Raw genomic sequence first — 17,701 nt, forward strand, 5'->3', positions numbered from 1 at the left:
CTAGCATTCAGGGCCAGCTTCTTGAGCGTACTACTTGTGCACTGGAAGGGGCCCCATGCTCAGAAGGACCCTGCACTTGGCTTAGTACTCTGCGATTGTCGTTTTGAATTTCTTAATAAATATTGAATGAAGGGCCTTGCATTTTCATGTTGTACTGGGCCCCTGTGATCCTGTTAACATTTTAGGGCACTTTCTATGCATCAGACTCCATTCTAAATCTTCACCCTATTAAATATGAGTGGCTGGAGTAGCACCAGACTGTGTAAATTTCCTCCATTACTTAAGGTAAGTTGCAAGACTGTTTTCTTGCCACTGAAAGTACTCAACTGAGAGGAGCAGGGGAGACACTTGCTCAGCAAGGCCTTCCTAGGCAACCCTGTTTTAAAAATTAAAAACACGGCGGGGGGCACAGTGGCTCACACCTGTAATCTCACCACTTTGGAAGGCCGAGGCAGGCAGATCACTTGAGGTCAGGAGTTCGAGACCAGCCTGGCCAACGTGGTGAAAACCCGTCTCTACTGAAAATAGAAAAATTAGCCAGGCATGGTGGTGGGCGCCTGTAGTCCCAGCTACTCGGGAGGCTGACGTAGGTGAATCGCTTGAACCTGGGAGGCGGAGGCTGCAGTAAGCCGAGATCCAGCCACTACATTCCCACCTGGGCAACAGAGCAAGACCACGTCTCAAAAAATAAAATAAAATAAAAATAAATAAAAATCAAAAACAAGAAAAAAACCTATCACATTACTGTTTCTTTCATATAACAAACCTGCATTTACTTTGCTTATTTTCTCATTGCCCTCACCCTAGAAATATAAGCTGTATGTTTTTCATTACTGAATTTCAAGCTTCTAACACAATGTCTGACACATAATAGGGAATCAAACTTTTTTTTGTTTTGTTTTGTTTTTCACATCAGCCTCCCAAAATGCTCGGATTACAGGTGTAAGCCACCTTGCCTGGCCCAACATTTTAATAAATTAAGCATGCAAATCTTGGGAAACAAAAATTTAGAATACCTCTGCTACAGATTGCTACAAACTATCATCATCTGTATCAAATCACTTAATTGTCTTAGATGCTGATTGACACAAAAATAATGCTTTTATGACTTTTTATTAAATAAAAGCTCATTTAATTTAACAGTACTTGAGTCCCTGCTACCTGCTTGGCACTTTGCCAGACGCTGGAGGCATTCCAACAGGAGGTCTCTCATCTCCAGAAGTTGACTCTTATCGAGCAGGAAATGGCTCTCAAAAGGGCCTCCAAAATCAAAACTATACTAAAGATTATTTGCTATTTTCATGCTCATTCTCTTACAAACGTGGAGTTTTCCAGAGGGTACATGATGTGATGTGCGATAAAGGGTAGTGGAGTGTGTCAAAGTTTTCTCTATTTTTTTTTTTTTTCTTTTTTGAGAGGGAGTCTCGCCCTGTCGCCCAGGCTGGAATGCAGTGGTGCAATCTCGGCTCACTGCAACCTCCGCCTCCCGAGTTCAAGCGATTCTTCTGCCCCAGCCTCCCAAATAGCTGGGATTACAGGCGCGCGCCACTACGCCCGGCTAATTTTTGTATTTTCAGTAGAGACGGGGTTTCACTGTGTTCGTCAGGCTGGTTTCAAACTCTTGACCTCGTGATCCGCCCGCCTCGGCCTCCCAAAGTACAGGGAGGGATTACAGGCATGAGCCACCGAGCCCAGCCGAAATTTCCTCTATTTTAAGTTCTCATTAACTATTTATTAATAGGTATAACCCACACTTTTTTTTAAAAAGCTCTTTGGAATCTTCTACAATACACAAGAATATAAAGGCGTTCTGAGACCAAAAAGTTTGAGAACCGCTGCAATACAGGTCCGATGCATACCCAGGAAGCCGTCAGCAACAAAGAATACGCTACAAATGACCACAGTCATGAACCTACAGTGTGAGGTTTGGTCCCATCCAGGTTGGGAGCCAAATGCGTGACTAAGTGGAGATGGCTAGGGTGTGGGTGAGGGGCAAAGGCGGGCTGAAAACACTGGAGAGACAGGCCCAGCTCTGCGCAAGGGCACACACCTCCTTCCTTTACACACTCAATACAAGAAGCTGTAAATCCTTCTTTCGCAGGTCAGGGCATAACCTGGACCAAACGGGAAATTTAAGGCAAAATAAAAGCAGGGCATTAACTTGGACCAAACGGGAAATTTAAGGCAGCCTCTCTGAATTAAATAGTTTAAAAATCTGTCCATTTAGTAGTAACTGCAAAGTTTGGCCTAGAGACTAAAACATCTGCTTCCTGATTTGGGGGTGGGGATGAAGGGGAGTGCAAGGTAGAAAACGGCGGGAAATGAAGACCTAAAGAAAGAAAGAAAGAACAGGCTGGGGGAAGGGTAAGAGGCACCGCAAGAAGCCAATGAATGAGACCGAGGCTGAGGCGCGTGCGCCAGCCCTCCGCATGCGCAGGCGCACGCCTGGTGTTCTCGCGGGAAAGAACCGTTGCGGCCCGACTTTGCGCGGAGGTAGGAGGGGGAAGTGGAGGCGGGAGTGAAGTCTCGCGAGAAGAGTCGGTTGCCGTAGCAGAGCCCTCTAGCTGTGTGTGTCTGAGGCTCGGTCGCCGGAGCCGCGGACGGTTTGCTGAGCCCGTTAGTGCGCCCGGCCGAGACACGCCGCCGCCATGTCCCGCTACCTGCGTCCCCCCAACACGTCTCTGTTCGTCAGGAACGTGGCCGACGACACCAGGTAGGTACAAGGCAGGTACTCCGGGCCTAGGCGGGGAGGCCGCAGGCGCCCGGAGAGGACCCTGGTGGTGGCGGCACTGGGCCGGGGGAGGGGACGGAGTGAAGATGGCGGGTCCCGCGCCCGCTTTGGCGCCGAACTAGGCCGCGCAGCGGGCCTCAGCCGCCGCGTGGGAGCGAGGGCGGCGCCTCTGCCCTCGCTGGGCAGCGTGGCGGGGTTTTTCGGTCCCCCTCCCCCTCCGCAGTTTGCAGCCCCTTTCTCCCGCTTCCTGCCGGCGCGAGCAGCCCCCCGCCGCGGCCTTTCCGTGACCCGACGGCAGCCCCCCATTGATTTGAAGTTCACATTCTTCGAGGTTCACGCCCCCTTGGCCCAGAGATTTTTTTTTTTCCCCAGCCAAAAAATAGTGAGGTGAAATAACGGGATCGAGGGAGAGGAATGTTGCTACCATTTATCTTTGTTGTTGTTGCCGTTGTTAATATTTGGGGGTTTTAATCAGTTGGAGGTGTTTGGAGAAAGGGAGCGTTGAGATTTGGGGAGTTAAATTTTTCCGGTTAAATGTTGCGAGTAGTTTTTCTTATTTCCTGGAAATTCTGGTCACCCTTTGAAAAGGGAGGTTTGGGAAGCCTCAATCATTAGGACGTTGACAGCTAAGTTAGATTAATTCAGACCTACCTTAAATAGGCTTTGTTCTCACCATTCCCTTGTTTCGAGTTGCCTTCAGATTATTTTGGAAGCGTTCTTACTGCAAGATGAGGCTTCTTATTTCACAAATAATGAATCTACACACAGAAAATAAGTGGTTTGGGTTTTTGGTGTTTTGTGGGAGTTTTTTGCTAGCTTTGTGATTTGCTTTAGTCTTAAATTTAAGCAGGAAAGAAAGCAATAATTATTTCCGTAAATCTTTCCATAATTTCTAATAATTACGTTAGCATCTAGAGAAATTTTCCCTTTACGTCATCTTGACACTATTTAAGGAGTTCGATATTTGTGACTTTTTCAGACCATATTTACCTACTGTTAAGTGTCTAAACGTGTCGCTAAAATTGGGGAGTAAAGATAAGTGCTTGGTATTTTTCAGAGTGCTAGAGTCGATTTGATGCTGTAAAAAAAAAATAAAAAAGTACCAGTGCTTATATACAACCTAATGCTGCTGTACCTTTTATGAAAAATGAAGGCTGTAGATAAAAATAAATTGTGGTCATTCCCTTGTACCATACATATGTCTGCTGTTGTCCTGTTAATGTAAACTGTATTTTTATCTTCCAAATTCTTGGATCCTAGCTTTCCTTCATCAAAAAGATATATTGCCTATACATCTTAAGGACTTGGACATAAAAATTTGAGGTCTTTTTATGATGTTTTAGGTCTGAAGACTTGCGGCGTGAATTTGGTCGTTATGGTCCTATAGTTGATGTGTATGTTCCACTTGATTTCTACACTCGCCGTCCAAGAGGATTTGCTTATGTTCAATATCCTTTCTTCAGATGGCTGATTAGTGAGGGGTGTTGAAGTTTGAAATTCAAGTTTATGTAAGTGGTAACATCTAAAAAGTAGTTCTTTTTGTCCTCTAATAAATGTCTGTCTTCAAATTTTTGAAAATTAATTCTGACTCACACATTGCTCTCGTTATTAAAGTTAATCCAAAAATGGTAAAATATTTAAATTCCCATTCATGCTTCTGAAACTCAAATCGATGATTATATATGTGATTTAAATTTGAATGCACTCTGGTTGCTACTACCTTTAATGTAAGTCCTTTAAAAGTTAATATGTTCTTGTGCTTAGCAATTAAAATTTGGTATTCTTGTTTGTTAATTTGAATCACTTGATCAAAAACAAATTGTATAACAATGAGGTAAACTTCTTTAATATTGTCCCCTAATTTGCTGTCCTCTGTTGTTACCTCAGAGAATGTAAAGCTGTACAGTTATGGCGACCCCAAAGAGAAAGCATGAAAGAACCTTTAGAGTAGAGTTCAACACTTAAGGCAAGTAGACAAGCCAAAGACCTCTTAAGGATCAGGCTTGAAGAGAAGGGAGAGTTTGGGAAAAGAAAAAATAAAGAAAAGCTGGAAGAAGGACAAGCCTAATGGGAGACAAAGCCTCGCTTTATCTACAAAAGGGGGAAAAGGTTGTTTTTCAAAGTTAAAGATAAAGCCATCTGTCATATTTGGCCAAGCATCTCATGACAAGTCCTTCTGACAAGCACTTAAAGAGTTAAAGGTCAAGATGAAGTTGAATGATGGCCAAGATTAAAGGAGTCATACCTGATGTATCCTACAGAATAACTATTTTTCTTTTTTTTTTTTAATGTTTTGTAAGCAGTTAATTTTCAAAATTATTCTGGTTTGGTCTAGTGACAAAACCTGTAACTTGATTTATGTGGGCCTTTGATGTTGTGATTGTGGTCTTGTATAAATGCACTCTCTCTTATCAAGTTAAAGTGTAACAGGATGTATATTCTTAAGATTAAATTCAGCATATTTTGGTTTTGGACCAGGTGGTCAGATGCCACAGAGTAGCAGGCAATGCTCTTTGGAGTAGCATGGGGTTCTGGGGTTAAGCCACAGAGCCCTGCTTAAAGGAGAGACAGGTGCATGCACTGGGGACTATTTAGAAACAGCTCTGGTGGTCTTGTAGGGTCAGAGCCACTAGAAATTCTGTTTATTTATAGATCTATATATATATTGAGTGGTTGCTGGGGACACATATAAACCCTTAACTTCTTTAACTTAGCCCTGTGAAGACTGCTGGCCCTGCGCTGCTTTAGCACAATGATCAGTTGGCCCTGAATGAGTTGCAGAAGGCCTTCTCCCTGATATAGGTACCTAACTGGGACCTCTGGGAGACTGGTCCCTGACCCAGAGTTTCAGGTGACCTTACTTCCATTCTTTCAGTGAGATCATCTCCCTGCAACAAGGGTTTGGGTTGTGGACCTCAGACTAGGAAAAGTTCTTCCTGCTTAAATTCAGTGAGCCTCAAACTTTTAAGTTTGTGGAGTCCTAGTGAGACTTAACAGGGAAAAGCCAAAAGCTACTCCTGCAGGGCCAGTGATCAAGGACAGTTGTGAGAATTGGTTGCAAAGCTCCATTACAGAGAAAATAATAGCTATATCTGGCTTAGTAAATAAAGGTAGCAGTGCATTCTGGCTTACAGCATAGGCCTGATTTTACCTAGTGTTGGGTGGCCCAGGAATCAAGGTCAGTAGTAGTTTGATTCAGGAGTGCGTGATATTTGAGGCAGAAAAGGCTAGTAATTCAAAGCAATCTAAAGGAGAATGATAATTTTAAAATACATATTCAGTAAGTCTATGGTCTTAAAATAGTTGAAAAGAAAGTAACAGGCTTATGAATTTCATTTTTGAAAAGACCATAAAGTACAAATTTCTCCATGACTGACATCAGAGTGATACTTGGCTGCCTCTGCTGCTGCTGTCTCTTCTGTCTGACTCCATTCGCAATAGCCTTTTCTTCCTATCCCTGGCTTACCGAGTAAAGTAGAAACTTGCCATCAGCCCAGGATTCTGTTTTTGAGGGTAGCCCCAGAGAGGATGCTCTGTTTTCATTAATAATTTTTACGGCTCTCAATATAAATCCTTTTTATACTTATTATATTCTGTCTCTTGGGGTAACAAAGTAGTGTACCCATTAAGTGAACATATTCCTTCTAATTAGTTTAGAGCCCAGCTGCATTAACCTTGAGGGATGTTCAGTTACAGTATTCAAGGTTCTGAACTCCCCATCAGCCTTTACCTTTTCATGTTGAAAGCCCAGTTATTTAAAACTTGTCCTTCCATTTAATCTGTTCATAATGGCCTTGGGAAGAAAGAGCTGGAAACCTGCAGTCCTTAATTCCTTTCAGAGCAAAAAGTGGGAAGTCTAGTAAGGCAGACCTTTTAGTCTCTATAATAAAAGAATACCAGTATCAGTCTCGAAAAAGGAGTGTGTCACTTCAGGGATTTTTTAAATCACCTCTCTAAATCTGCAGTCTTGTGTTATCTCTCAAATTTAGGAAATAGAAATGTGCAAACTAGAATAGGGATTTTTAGGATGGAATGAAAACCTATACCTGTACCTAACCTAGCTCTCTTTCCAAACCGTTTATATCAAACACTGTTTTGAATATGTACTTGGCCTCTGTTAAAATGATGGTTTTAGGAAAGGAGCTAGGTTTGGACAGAATAGCTATATAAAGCCAGGAGTTCTCGTAGTAGTATTGCTGACATGACCAGGAAGGACAAGCAGCTTAGCTTCTCAGATCAAAAACAAGTACCAGTAGTTCCTGCTTAAGGCTGGTAAATAATATCTTGAAATTCTCAAGTTGGAAACCAGTCTCAAACCCATTTCTTTGCAAGAAGTTGTATATTTAGGGTCATGGTTAGGCTTTCCAGTCTAGGAGTCCTTACAGTGGTCTGTTTCTTGATAGCATGCTTTTACAGTCTGCATGGTTGTAATAACGCTTTTGGTATAGTGATTGTCTTGAGTACTGCTTGACTCTTGTCTTGATGCCCACAAATGGCTAGCGTGCTTGTCTTCCCATGCAGTAGAAGGAAGACATTTAAATGAAATAGTAGTATTAGATATATATGAAAAAGAAAACTGCAAAATAAATTTGAAGTTAATGCTTTCGTCTCTTGTAAGGTAAGGCATATACTGCTTGCTTACACAAGAACTATTGGCATTTTCTTTTTTTCGTTTGAAACAAATATGAAAAATAGTATTTTGGTTTTAAGAAATTTTTATTTTAGCATACAACATATAACTGACATTTGTTTTTCTTTTTTGTCTTGTAAACTTAATTCTTAAAACTTAGGAAAATTTTTGGATGGGACAACTTGGTGATTCAGCTATAACAGATCTTATTTCAATAATAACTTTACTGCAGTATGTATTCATACATTTTCAAATGTGTGCCTTAGGAAATCACAAGTGCTTTTATAGTGTGAAGTGTTAATGGCTGAATCCAACTGAATCACCAACTAGTAAGTGGGGGTCTGGTTGATGTTCTGGAATAATATTGGGAGATTGTGAATTGTGCCAGACATACCAACTGAACTTTCATTCATTATCAAAGTTTGCAAAACTTCCCAAGCCCCTTAACATTTAGCACATTTGAGGATGTTCGTGATGCTGAAGACGCTTTACATAATTTGGACAGAAAGTGGATTTGTGGACGGCAGATTGAAATACAGTTTGCCCAGGGGGATCGAAAGAGTAAGTACCCTTATGCCTGATATGTATGAAACATTATTTTTTAGTGTTTTGAGATTTTTTTTTAAGAATTTAAGCAATTTGTGTTTCTGTTCAAAACCCAAAGGGATGGTTTTTTTCTTTCTTTCTTTCTTTCTTTTTTTTTTCTGAGACGAGTCTCACTCTGTTGCCCAGGCTGGAGTGCGTGCAGTGGTGCGATCTTGGCTCACTGCACCCGCCACCTCCCGGGTTCAAACGATTCTTATGCTTCAACCTCCCGAGTAGCTGGGATTACAGGTGCATGCCACCACATCTGGCTGATTTTTGTATTTTTAGTAGAGACGGAGTTTCACCATGTTGGCCAGGCCGGTCTCGAACTCCACCTCAGGTGATCCACCCGCCTCAGCCTCTCAAAGTGCTGGGATTGGGATTACAGGCGTGAGCTGCTGTGCCTGGCCCAAAAGGATCATTTTTAAGAAAATGGAGTATCTTGAATATTTCATCATGTTTTCCAGATTGTAAGTTTTGGGGTAAGTGTAAGTAGGAGGTGGAGATGAGAATGCCTGAAATATATGTGGACTCTTCTGAAAGTTGGTTATGCAGGCTTACCAGATGTTCGCTGCATACTTATAAGGCAGGAATACAGGTTTTAGAGTCAAATAGACCTGTGTGAATTCTGGCTTAGCCATTATGTTACCTTGGGCAAGATACTAATGAAGAGATTAAAATAACCGCAGGGTGCAGTGGCTCACACCTGTAATCCCTGCACTTTGGGAGGCCGAGGCGGGTGGATCACAAGGTCATGGTGAAACCCCGTCTCTACTAAAAATACAAAAAATTAGCCAGGCATGGTGGCGCGCACCTGTAGTCCCAGCTACTGGGGAGGCTGAGGCAGGAGAATTGCTTGAACCCGGCAGGCAGAGGTTGCAGTGAGCCGAGATAATGCCACTGCACTCCAGATGGCAACAGAGCGAGACTGTGTCTCAAAAAAAAAAAAAATAGCTGCTGAGGAGAAGAGGAGCTCTTGAGTAGACACAAACTATTGGAACTCTAGTTCTTGAGTTGGGTAATAGATTCCTGGTTATGCATTGTGTTATTTTTATGTACTCCAATACATAAAGTATCTGCTTCATTGAATTGAATGAGATAAGAATTGAAGTGTATATAAGGCATTTAGGAATGCCTTATTATTCTACTTAGGGTCTTAGAACTGTAATAATATATTACTGCATGTTGACACTGCACATTGTTCATAGACCACCTATAAATATTTTGTTAATTGTGTTCTTAATGAATGGAATCTGTGGTGGGACTGTTCCAAATCAGCATATGGTTCAGTGGTCATTTTTTTCAACCATTTGAAAATGTAAAATGCGTGGGTGTGGTAGCTCACGCCTGTAATCCCACCACTTTGGGAGGCCTAGGCGGGAGGATTGCCTGAGCCCAGGAGTTTGAGACCAGCCTGGGCAACAAAGTGAGACCCCGTCTCCACAAAAAATAAAATAAAAAATTAGCCAGGCTTGATAGTGCAAGACTGTGGTCCCCGCTAGGCAGGAGGATCACTTGGGCCCAGGAGGTTGAGGTTGCAGAGAGCTGTGTTTGCACAAGTGCACTCCAGCCTGGGTGGCAGCAAGACCCAGTCTCAAAACAAAAAGGCACTCACTTCCATTTGGAGTTTTTAAAAATCCTTTTATGGTATGGATTCCCAGTGTCAGAATAGTTGCCAGGTCTTGGCTGATAAACTAGATGGTGAGAAGACTTTGAAAATAGTTGGGGATATTAGTATTATTTTTAACATAAAACAGCCTTCTAATATACTTTCTTGAAAATAAATACATGCCTTTTCCAAGATGAAAATTTGCAGTTACCTCAACCCAGCCTTGGCTAAATCACGTTCTGCATCTGCATCTCACACCAAAACTACAGACACCTCTAAAACAGACTCCAGGGCTGGGCGCGGTGGCTCAAGCCTGTAATCCCAGCACTTTGGGAGGTCAAGGCTGGCAGGGGCAGATCACCTGAGGTCAGGAGTTCGAGTCCAGCCTGACCGACATGGAGAAACCCTGTCTCTACTAAAAATACAAAACTAGGCTGGTGTGGTGGCGCATGCTGTAATCCCAGCTACTTGGGAGGCTGAGGCAGGAGAATTGCATGAGCTCAGGAGGCGGAGGTTGTGGTGAGCCGAGATCGCGCCATTGCACTCCGGCCTGGGCAACAAGAGCAAAACTCCATCTCAAAAAAAAAAAAAAAACAAAAAACAGACTCCAGGCTGGGTGCGGTGGCTCACACCTGTAATCCCAGCACTTCGGGAGGCCAAGGCGGGTGGATTATTTGAGGTCAGGAATTCGAGACCAGCCTGGCCAATATGGTGAAACCCTGTCTCTGCTAGAATACAAAAATTAGCTGGGTGTAGTGGCGCGTGCCTGTAATCTCAGCTCCTCAGGAGGCTGAGGCAAGATAATGGCTTCAACTGGTGTAGGGTGGAGGTTGCAGTGAGTTGAGATTGCGCCACTGCACTCCAGCCTGGGTGACAGAGCAAGACCCTGGTCTCAAAAATTAAAATAATTAAAAAAAAAAAAAAACACGCCAAAACACATACACACTTTTTTTTTTTTTTTTTTGGAGACAGGGTCTCTGACCCCCAGGCTGGCATGCGGTGGTGTGATCACAATTTACTGCAGCCGCAAACTCATGAGCTCAAGTGATTTCCCCTCTTTGCCTCCCGAGTAGCTGGAATACATGTGCAAGCCACTAGGCCCAGCTAATTATTTTTTGTAGAAATGGCATATTGCCATGTTGCCCCAGGCTGGTCTCAAACTCCTGGGCTCAAATGATCCTCCCACCTCAACCTCCCAAAGTAGTGGGATCACAGGCATGAGCCACCACCCGGGTCATACATACTCTCTTTGGGATATAAGAGGGGATGCAGGGATTTTTTTTCCTATTTATTGAGGGCTTTAATACTGTTTTTAATATTTCTAAGTATTTCTGTACTTTGTATTTCCTAGCACCAAATCAGATGAAAGCCAAGGAAGGGAGGAATGTGTACAGTTCTTCACGCTATGATGATTATGACAGATACAGACGTTCTAGAAGCCGAAGTTATGAAAGGAGGAGATCAAGAAGTCGGTCTTTTGATTACAACTATAGAAGATCGTATAGTCCTAGAAAGTAAGTGTGCTGTGTAGCACAGTGATCTGTTTAAAAAATGTATTTGTTAGCATTTAATTTTTTTTTTACTATTTTGTATACTTTTAATTATATACATTGATGTTTCATTGAGACAAAAAAATACTGTAGCATTTTATTTTAAAAGTTTTATGGTTTGCTTTTAATTAGGAACTTTGCCTCTATGAATAGATATTTGTCACTGCTTTTTCTGATATGCTTTTTAGCAGTAGACCGACTGGAAGACCACGGCGTAGCAGAAGCCATTCCGACAATGATAGGTAAATAACTTTGCTTTGAAAAAGACTCAATGTATTTTTTAATTTCAGAGTGAACTTTTGCTCTAAAAATAACAAATTTGATTAATATAGAATCTAATTTTTACTCTAATTATATCTCTCCTCTGTTTTGAAAGATTCAAACACCGAAATCGATCTTTTTCAAGATCTAAATCCAATTCAAGATCACGGTCCAAGTCCCAGCCCAAGAAAGAAATGAAGGCTAAATCACGTTCTAGGTCTGCATCTCACACCAAAACTAGAGGCACCTCTAAAACAGATTCCAAAACACATTATAAGTCTGGCTCAAGATATGAAAAGGAATCAAGGAAAAAAGAACCACCTAGATCCAAATCTCAGTCAAGATCACAGTCTAGGTCTAGGTCAAAATCTAGATCAAGGTCTTGGACTAGTCCTAAGTCCAGTGGCCACTGATAGTATAAACCATGGTCATTTTTAGGCATGTATCATTCATTTACTCATAGTTTGGTTTACTTAAATTATCAGGAATACAATGTTGCAATGATGCTTAAAAAACACTTGTTAGTTTTCCCTGTACCAGGCAATGGTTATAATTAAAATGATATGCTGTTGAGAAGCCACTCTTAAGAGTCCAGTTTGTTTAATGTTATGGGCAGCTACCAATTTGTGGTGTCTCTGTATATTTTTGTAAAGATTCTCATTTTTTATGCTTGAAGTATTTGGTGAAAAGATGTTGGTTGACCATAATTTGCAACATTGTCTCATTAAAAATAAACTTTCATATTCATATTTGGTAGAACTGTTAACCTAGAAATGTAGCTTGCTAATAAGATAGAATGATACAAAAGTGAAGTAGTAGCCACAGTACAACACTGACTGCTCAGACACATTTAGGTTCAGGGTGGACCTTTATGTCTTGTCAAGATGTCTAGGCCTGGCTGGGCGCGGTGGCTCACACCTGTAATCCCAGCACTTTGGGAGGCCGAGGCGGGCGGATCACGAGGTCAGGAGTTCGAGACCAGCCTGACCAACATGGTGAAACCCCGTCTCTACTAAAAATACGAAAATTAGCCAGGCATGGTGGCGCATGCCTGTAATCTCAGCTACTCAGGAGGCTGAGGCAAGAGAATCGCTTGAACCTGGGAGGTAGAAGTTGCAGTGAGCCAAAATCACGCCACTGCACTCCAGCCTGGGCAACAGAGTGAGACTCCGTCTCAAAAAAAAAAAAAAAAAAAAAAAAGGATGTCTAGGCCAATGATAATTATTTTTGATGCAGTGTGGATTAGTTCTTTTGTTAACCCCACTGTCTTGGGGAATGATGCCAGCTGGGAAATCAAGTTTTTGACGAAACATGGAGCCTCGACTGCTTTTTTTTCTGGTTCCTATGAAGATTTGGAACATAGAAAACACAAAAACTCACCTTAAAATTTGAGCAGGTCGATGATGGCAAAAATAATTTTAAGGAAAAAGGAATATTCTTATGTAGTTATTCTAAAGTTTAAGGAGCGTTGTTGACCATAATATTGCTTAGTTTTCTTACTGCTGTTAGAAGCAAGTAAATTGTTTCAAAGTAGGTTTTGTGTGTGTGTGCCTAGTGTTAACTGAAATTTTGATGCTTACAGCACTTGGCTTGTGCATTTGTATCAAAATTTGCCTGCCTCTTTATGAGGGAGGCCTGCTTTTCACACCTCAGTTTATTTAATACGAGGCAAGTTGAAAGACAACACTTATTCTAGGTGATTCTGTGGTGCCATGAAATTTAAGATAATTTGGGGAAAAGGATTAGTCAGTTTTAAGCAAGAGTCACATCTTCTGAGCTTTCGATTATCAGTGTAGTACCTGACTAAAAATGAAGTAATACCCTTAACCATTTATAATTTCTAGTATTTCTCTGAAAGATCGTTTTGGGGACAAAAGTGACTTGACATGTCCAATTTCATTTCAGAATAAAAAGCTAGCATCTTTAAAAATCTCAGATTGCTTGCTTACAGATATAAGTAAGAACTATGGAGAAACGATTCCTTTTAGAGGATTACTTTTTTCAATTTCGATTTTAGTAATCTAGGCTTTGCCTGTAAAGAATACAACGATGGATTTTAAATACTGTTTGTGGAATGTGTTTAAAGGATTGATTCTAGAACCTTTGTATATTTGATAGTATTTCTAACTTTCATTTCTTTACTGTTTGCAGTTAATGTTCATGTTCTGCTATGCAATCGTTTATATGCACGTTTCTTTCATTTTTTTAGATTTTCCTGGATGTATAGTTTAAACAACAAAAAGTCTATTTAAAACTGTAGCAGTAGTTTACAGTTCTAGCAAAGAGGAAAGTTGTGGGGTTAAACTTTGTATTTTCTTTCTTATAGAGGCTTCTAAAAAGGTATTTTTATATGTTCTTTTTAACAAATATTGTGTACAACCTTTAAAACATCAATGTTTGGATCAAAACAAGACCCAGCTTATTTTCTGCTTGCTGTAAATTAAGCAAACATGCTATAATAAAAACAAAATGAAGGAAATAATGATTAACTGGAATTATTACAGTATTGAATATGATTCTAAAATAACAGTGGAAACAGTCCTTTGTAGATTTAGGAATATTTTAAATCATTGTTGCACTAGGCACAACTAACTTTTACTTAGGAAATGATAGAACTTGCCAGAAAGGTACATCTTTTACACAGTAGTTAAAAATTCATTGTGTAATATCAAAGTTGTTTCATGATTGCTCATTAAGCCTCTTGGGTTAACTAACTTAAGAGGTTATTTGGTAGTGTTAAGATGAAATTTGGATCAGCTAATTCCAAGTTTATATTTTCATTATTGGATGGATCAGTAATTCTGCTCTCCCTCTTCGTAAACAAGATGCATTAGGACTTAACGTTTATGACATGATTTTAAATCATTTTGAATTGAATGTTGATGAGCAACTAATATTAAGTGATAACCTCTTTGGGGAAGTAGGTTAGGTATTTTGTGGTTTGAATTCTATCTACTTTATGACAATTATAGCTAATTTATTAAGTATTCATGATGTGCCAGACACTTGAAAAGGCTATGTGTTAACTCACTTACTCTTCACAAAACCTTACGAGAAAGATACTTTTATTTTCCCCATATCACAGATAAGGAAACTGAGGCACAAAGAAATGACTATAAGGCAGAGCCAGGATTTAAGCCCAGGCCTGGTCCCTTAGTTTTGGGGGGGTTTTGTTTGTTTTACAGACTATAATTTGAGAGAAGTAGATTGAGGAGATAGCTCATTGGAATTGTTCATTTTCTGTATAGAACTAGAAGGCCTAATTTCATTTTTATTTTTACTTGTGTCAACTTATTTTTAGACTTGGACTATTGAGAACCTTGTATGTTGTTCCTAAAGCGACACACCTAACAGCTTCAAAAGGACTATATTACAGTTGAACCCATGGTAGTTTGGATCCTACTGATACTTGATGAGGATCTTTACATAGTGTTTTATGTTAGTTTTGGGTGATGTAGTTGAGTCCCCCACTTACTGAGTGTACCTACTATGTATGTGGTACTGGGCTCAATAATAAATAGAGTGGTTATATCAACACTCAAATGAGGGCTGACACACTTCACCTCTCCTTTTACTTAAGATCTCTCTGCATTTTTTTTTTGAAGCCAAGTAAGCAAGAAGAAAAATGAGAGATAATGCTTCAGTGAGAGAGGAAAGGTGCTACATAGAGTATGAGCTGTTAAGTTACATCCCAGGGGAAAGACCTGGGAACTATTGTATTATTCTCTTGAAAATTTGGCCCAGTAAGCTGCTACATCCAGTTCAACTAACAAAATCCTGTATACCACAGAGAAGAATAAAGAAAACCAAACTGACAAACATCCTTCTTTTATTTAAGACCAAACTGCAGCTGGAATACCCAGTACAGTTCTGCTTACTACACTTCAAGAAAGATCTGAAAGCGGAAAAAGAACCAAAGAAGGGCAGTTCAAGCGACCAAAGGGTGGGTGGAAGGTGCTGCAGTATGAATACTGTACGAATATTTTGACTCTGGTCTGAAAAGATAAAAGAATGTTATCGAAAACTACATGGAATAATTGAAGTCCCTTCAAGTTTGAAAGTAAGCATTTTAGGACAAATAAAAGGAAATTCAACTTTGTACTTGTGGAAACTAATCCCTAAATATGAATAGGTTTATATTGATTCATGGGTAACAGGTCCATAATAAATTATTGGAAACTAGGATGTCTGAATATCAAGGAAGACAGCCATAGTCTCTTACAGTGCCTCTGTTGGTCTGTCTCAAACTGAATTGGGTGGGAAAGGGTATGGTCCAATATAAAAGTTCCATTTTTGCCATTATTGGCAAATCTTGCCTTTTGTTTATTTTGGTGCCAGTGTTTTCTGCTTAATCATTTGCTTTGTTGGCATCTGTGTTTATTTACTTGTACACCACATGCAGTTTACATCTTTCTTAACTACTCTCCTTCCCAGGTAAATTCCAGTTATATTTGACATCCAGCTAAGAGGGCCCATCTCTTCTCACCTCTTTCCTAGTTAGTATATTCAGCAAATATTTATTGAGCCCTTACTGTGGGCAAATCATTGTACTGGATAATTGAGGAGAAAAATAGATAATTCCCTTATTGAGTAAATGTCTACTGAGCACAATCTAGTGAATCATTACAGTATGGCCTCATTGTTTTGTTTGAGGTGTATTATTCATAACAATATTTTACACCATTCGTATCAGTGTAATTATAGAACACAATATACTATCAAGGATAAGTAATTGTGTGGTTATCTGCCATTTAAAAGTATCCAGTATTTGATCCCATTATTACAAATAATGAAAAAATGATTTCTTTTAATCTGTAATAAACTGGTTTATTGTGCAGTGACTGTAATATACTAGAGTTATAATAAATTGTTTACTCTGCCTCACCAAACACATGCTAGGATATAACCCCCAAAATAAGTATTTAACTTTGCATTAGATATAAAGGAGACTGGGTGCTATAATTAGATTATTTTGAGGCAGACAGAGAGCTGTTATCCTAACTGATTTAGTATGTTCTGTAATTGAGAAAATGTTCACCAAATTATACTTTTTAGTGATTTACATGTACATTTTATAGGGGACATGTTCTGTGTATAGCGAATAAATAACTTTTATAGTATCACAAAATGTTTTGGATTCCTTAGTTTCTTATTAGGATATGATGTTTCTTTACCTATACATTGATTCCATCACATTTGATTTTTGTCATCTTTTTTGCCACATACTTAAAACTTTCCATATAAAATTATTAACTAAAAATCTGGAAGTGGAATTTAAGCTTTTAATTTATAGCAATTTTGAAAATATAGCAGAGGTATATTTTCAAGGGAGGTGTGAAATGCAGGTATTATTGTTTGTATTTTATTTTAGAAATTTTTTTTGAACTTGCCCAAGATCACACAGCAAGTGTCAGATCCTAGGTTACAGCTCATAATTTTTCACTTGTTTCATCTTTTGTTACCATGTTTGTTGTTGTTTAATCAAATGGGGAAGTGTTTTTATAGCTTTATTTTCATGGAGATAGTAACATTGATATAATGGGATCTAGAATATACTTAGAGTCAAAATGACTAGATTTAATTACAAAAAGTATTTTGTTGTATACCGTTATACACTCATTAACATAGTGGGTTCTTATGGACAGAGGTTCTATGTATTTTTAAAAGAATATGTAGAGGTTATAGGCTTTTTTTGCCCTCTACCTCCCTTCTCCATTTCCTTTTAAAGTTAAGATATTTAAGGGGGAGAATTAAGGTGCATATTGAGTTGGGATTTTGTTTAAAAAAAATTAGGTAAATACATATATAACTACAATAACAACAGTTGGTAGTTTTCTAAAGTATTTAATTATGGTAAATTAGAAAAGGCCCTTTAATTTTTGCATCTGTTGAATGAATTGCTTTAGGATCTCTTCTGTGGTTGTTTCTCTTTATATTGAATGCTGTCAATATTATTGAGCACTTAATGTGCCGAACCATGTGCTTTTCAAATATTTCTATTTAATCCTAAAAACACTCCTGGGAAATGGGTATTATTCCCATTTTACAGATGAGAAAATTGTCCTTTGTAGAATACCCATCATGTGATAGCTTCTTGCATATGCTGTTCATTCCTCACAACCTTACAAGGTAAATGGATAATGTTCCTGGATGAAAGATCAAACGTAATCCAAGATCTCATGGTTGTGTGACTCAGAGACTCTAAGCATGGCTTTCCAAATCTCATTCTCTTGTAGAGATTTTCCATTGTATTGAATTTTGACCATGTTCCTGTTTACAAAACCTAAGATTATATTCTGAAGTAGCTGTGACTTGAACGATAGCTCAGGAATAAT

At 39.6% G+C, this 17,701-nt stretch overlaps 1 protein-coding gene across 8 annotated transcripts; it reads left to right on the forward strand.

Moving 5' to 3' along the window:
• Positions 1-2,481: 2,481 nt before the first annotated feature.
• SRSF10 (serine and arginine rich splicing factor 10) lies at positions 2,482-16,494 on the forward strand. Of its 8 annotated transcripts, none has more exons than XM_054556823.2 (6): positions 2,482-2,713; positions 4,075-4,179; positions 7,819-7,922; positions 10,907-11,069; positions 11,294-11,347; positions 14,972-16,494. In XM_054556823.2, the coding sequence occupies exons 1-6, from the start codon at positions 2,649-2,651 to the stop codon at positions 15,000-15,002; spliced, it is 522 nt and encodes a 173-aa protein (XP_054412798.1). In that variant the 5' UTR covers positions 2,482-2,648; the 3' UTR covers positions 15,003-16,494.
• The last annotated feature ends 1,207 nt before the right edge of the window (positions 16,495-17,701 follow it).

The sequence above is a fragment of the Pongo abelii genome, chromosome 1 (genome assembly GCF_028885655.2).
Source record: "Pongo abelii isolate AG06213 chromosome 1, NHGRI_mPonAbe1-v2.0_pri, whole genome shotgun sequence".
In the NCBI taxonomy this organism is placed as follows: Eukaryota; Metazoa; Chordata; class Mammalia; order Primates; family Hominidae; genus Pongo; species Pongo abelii.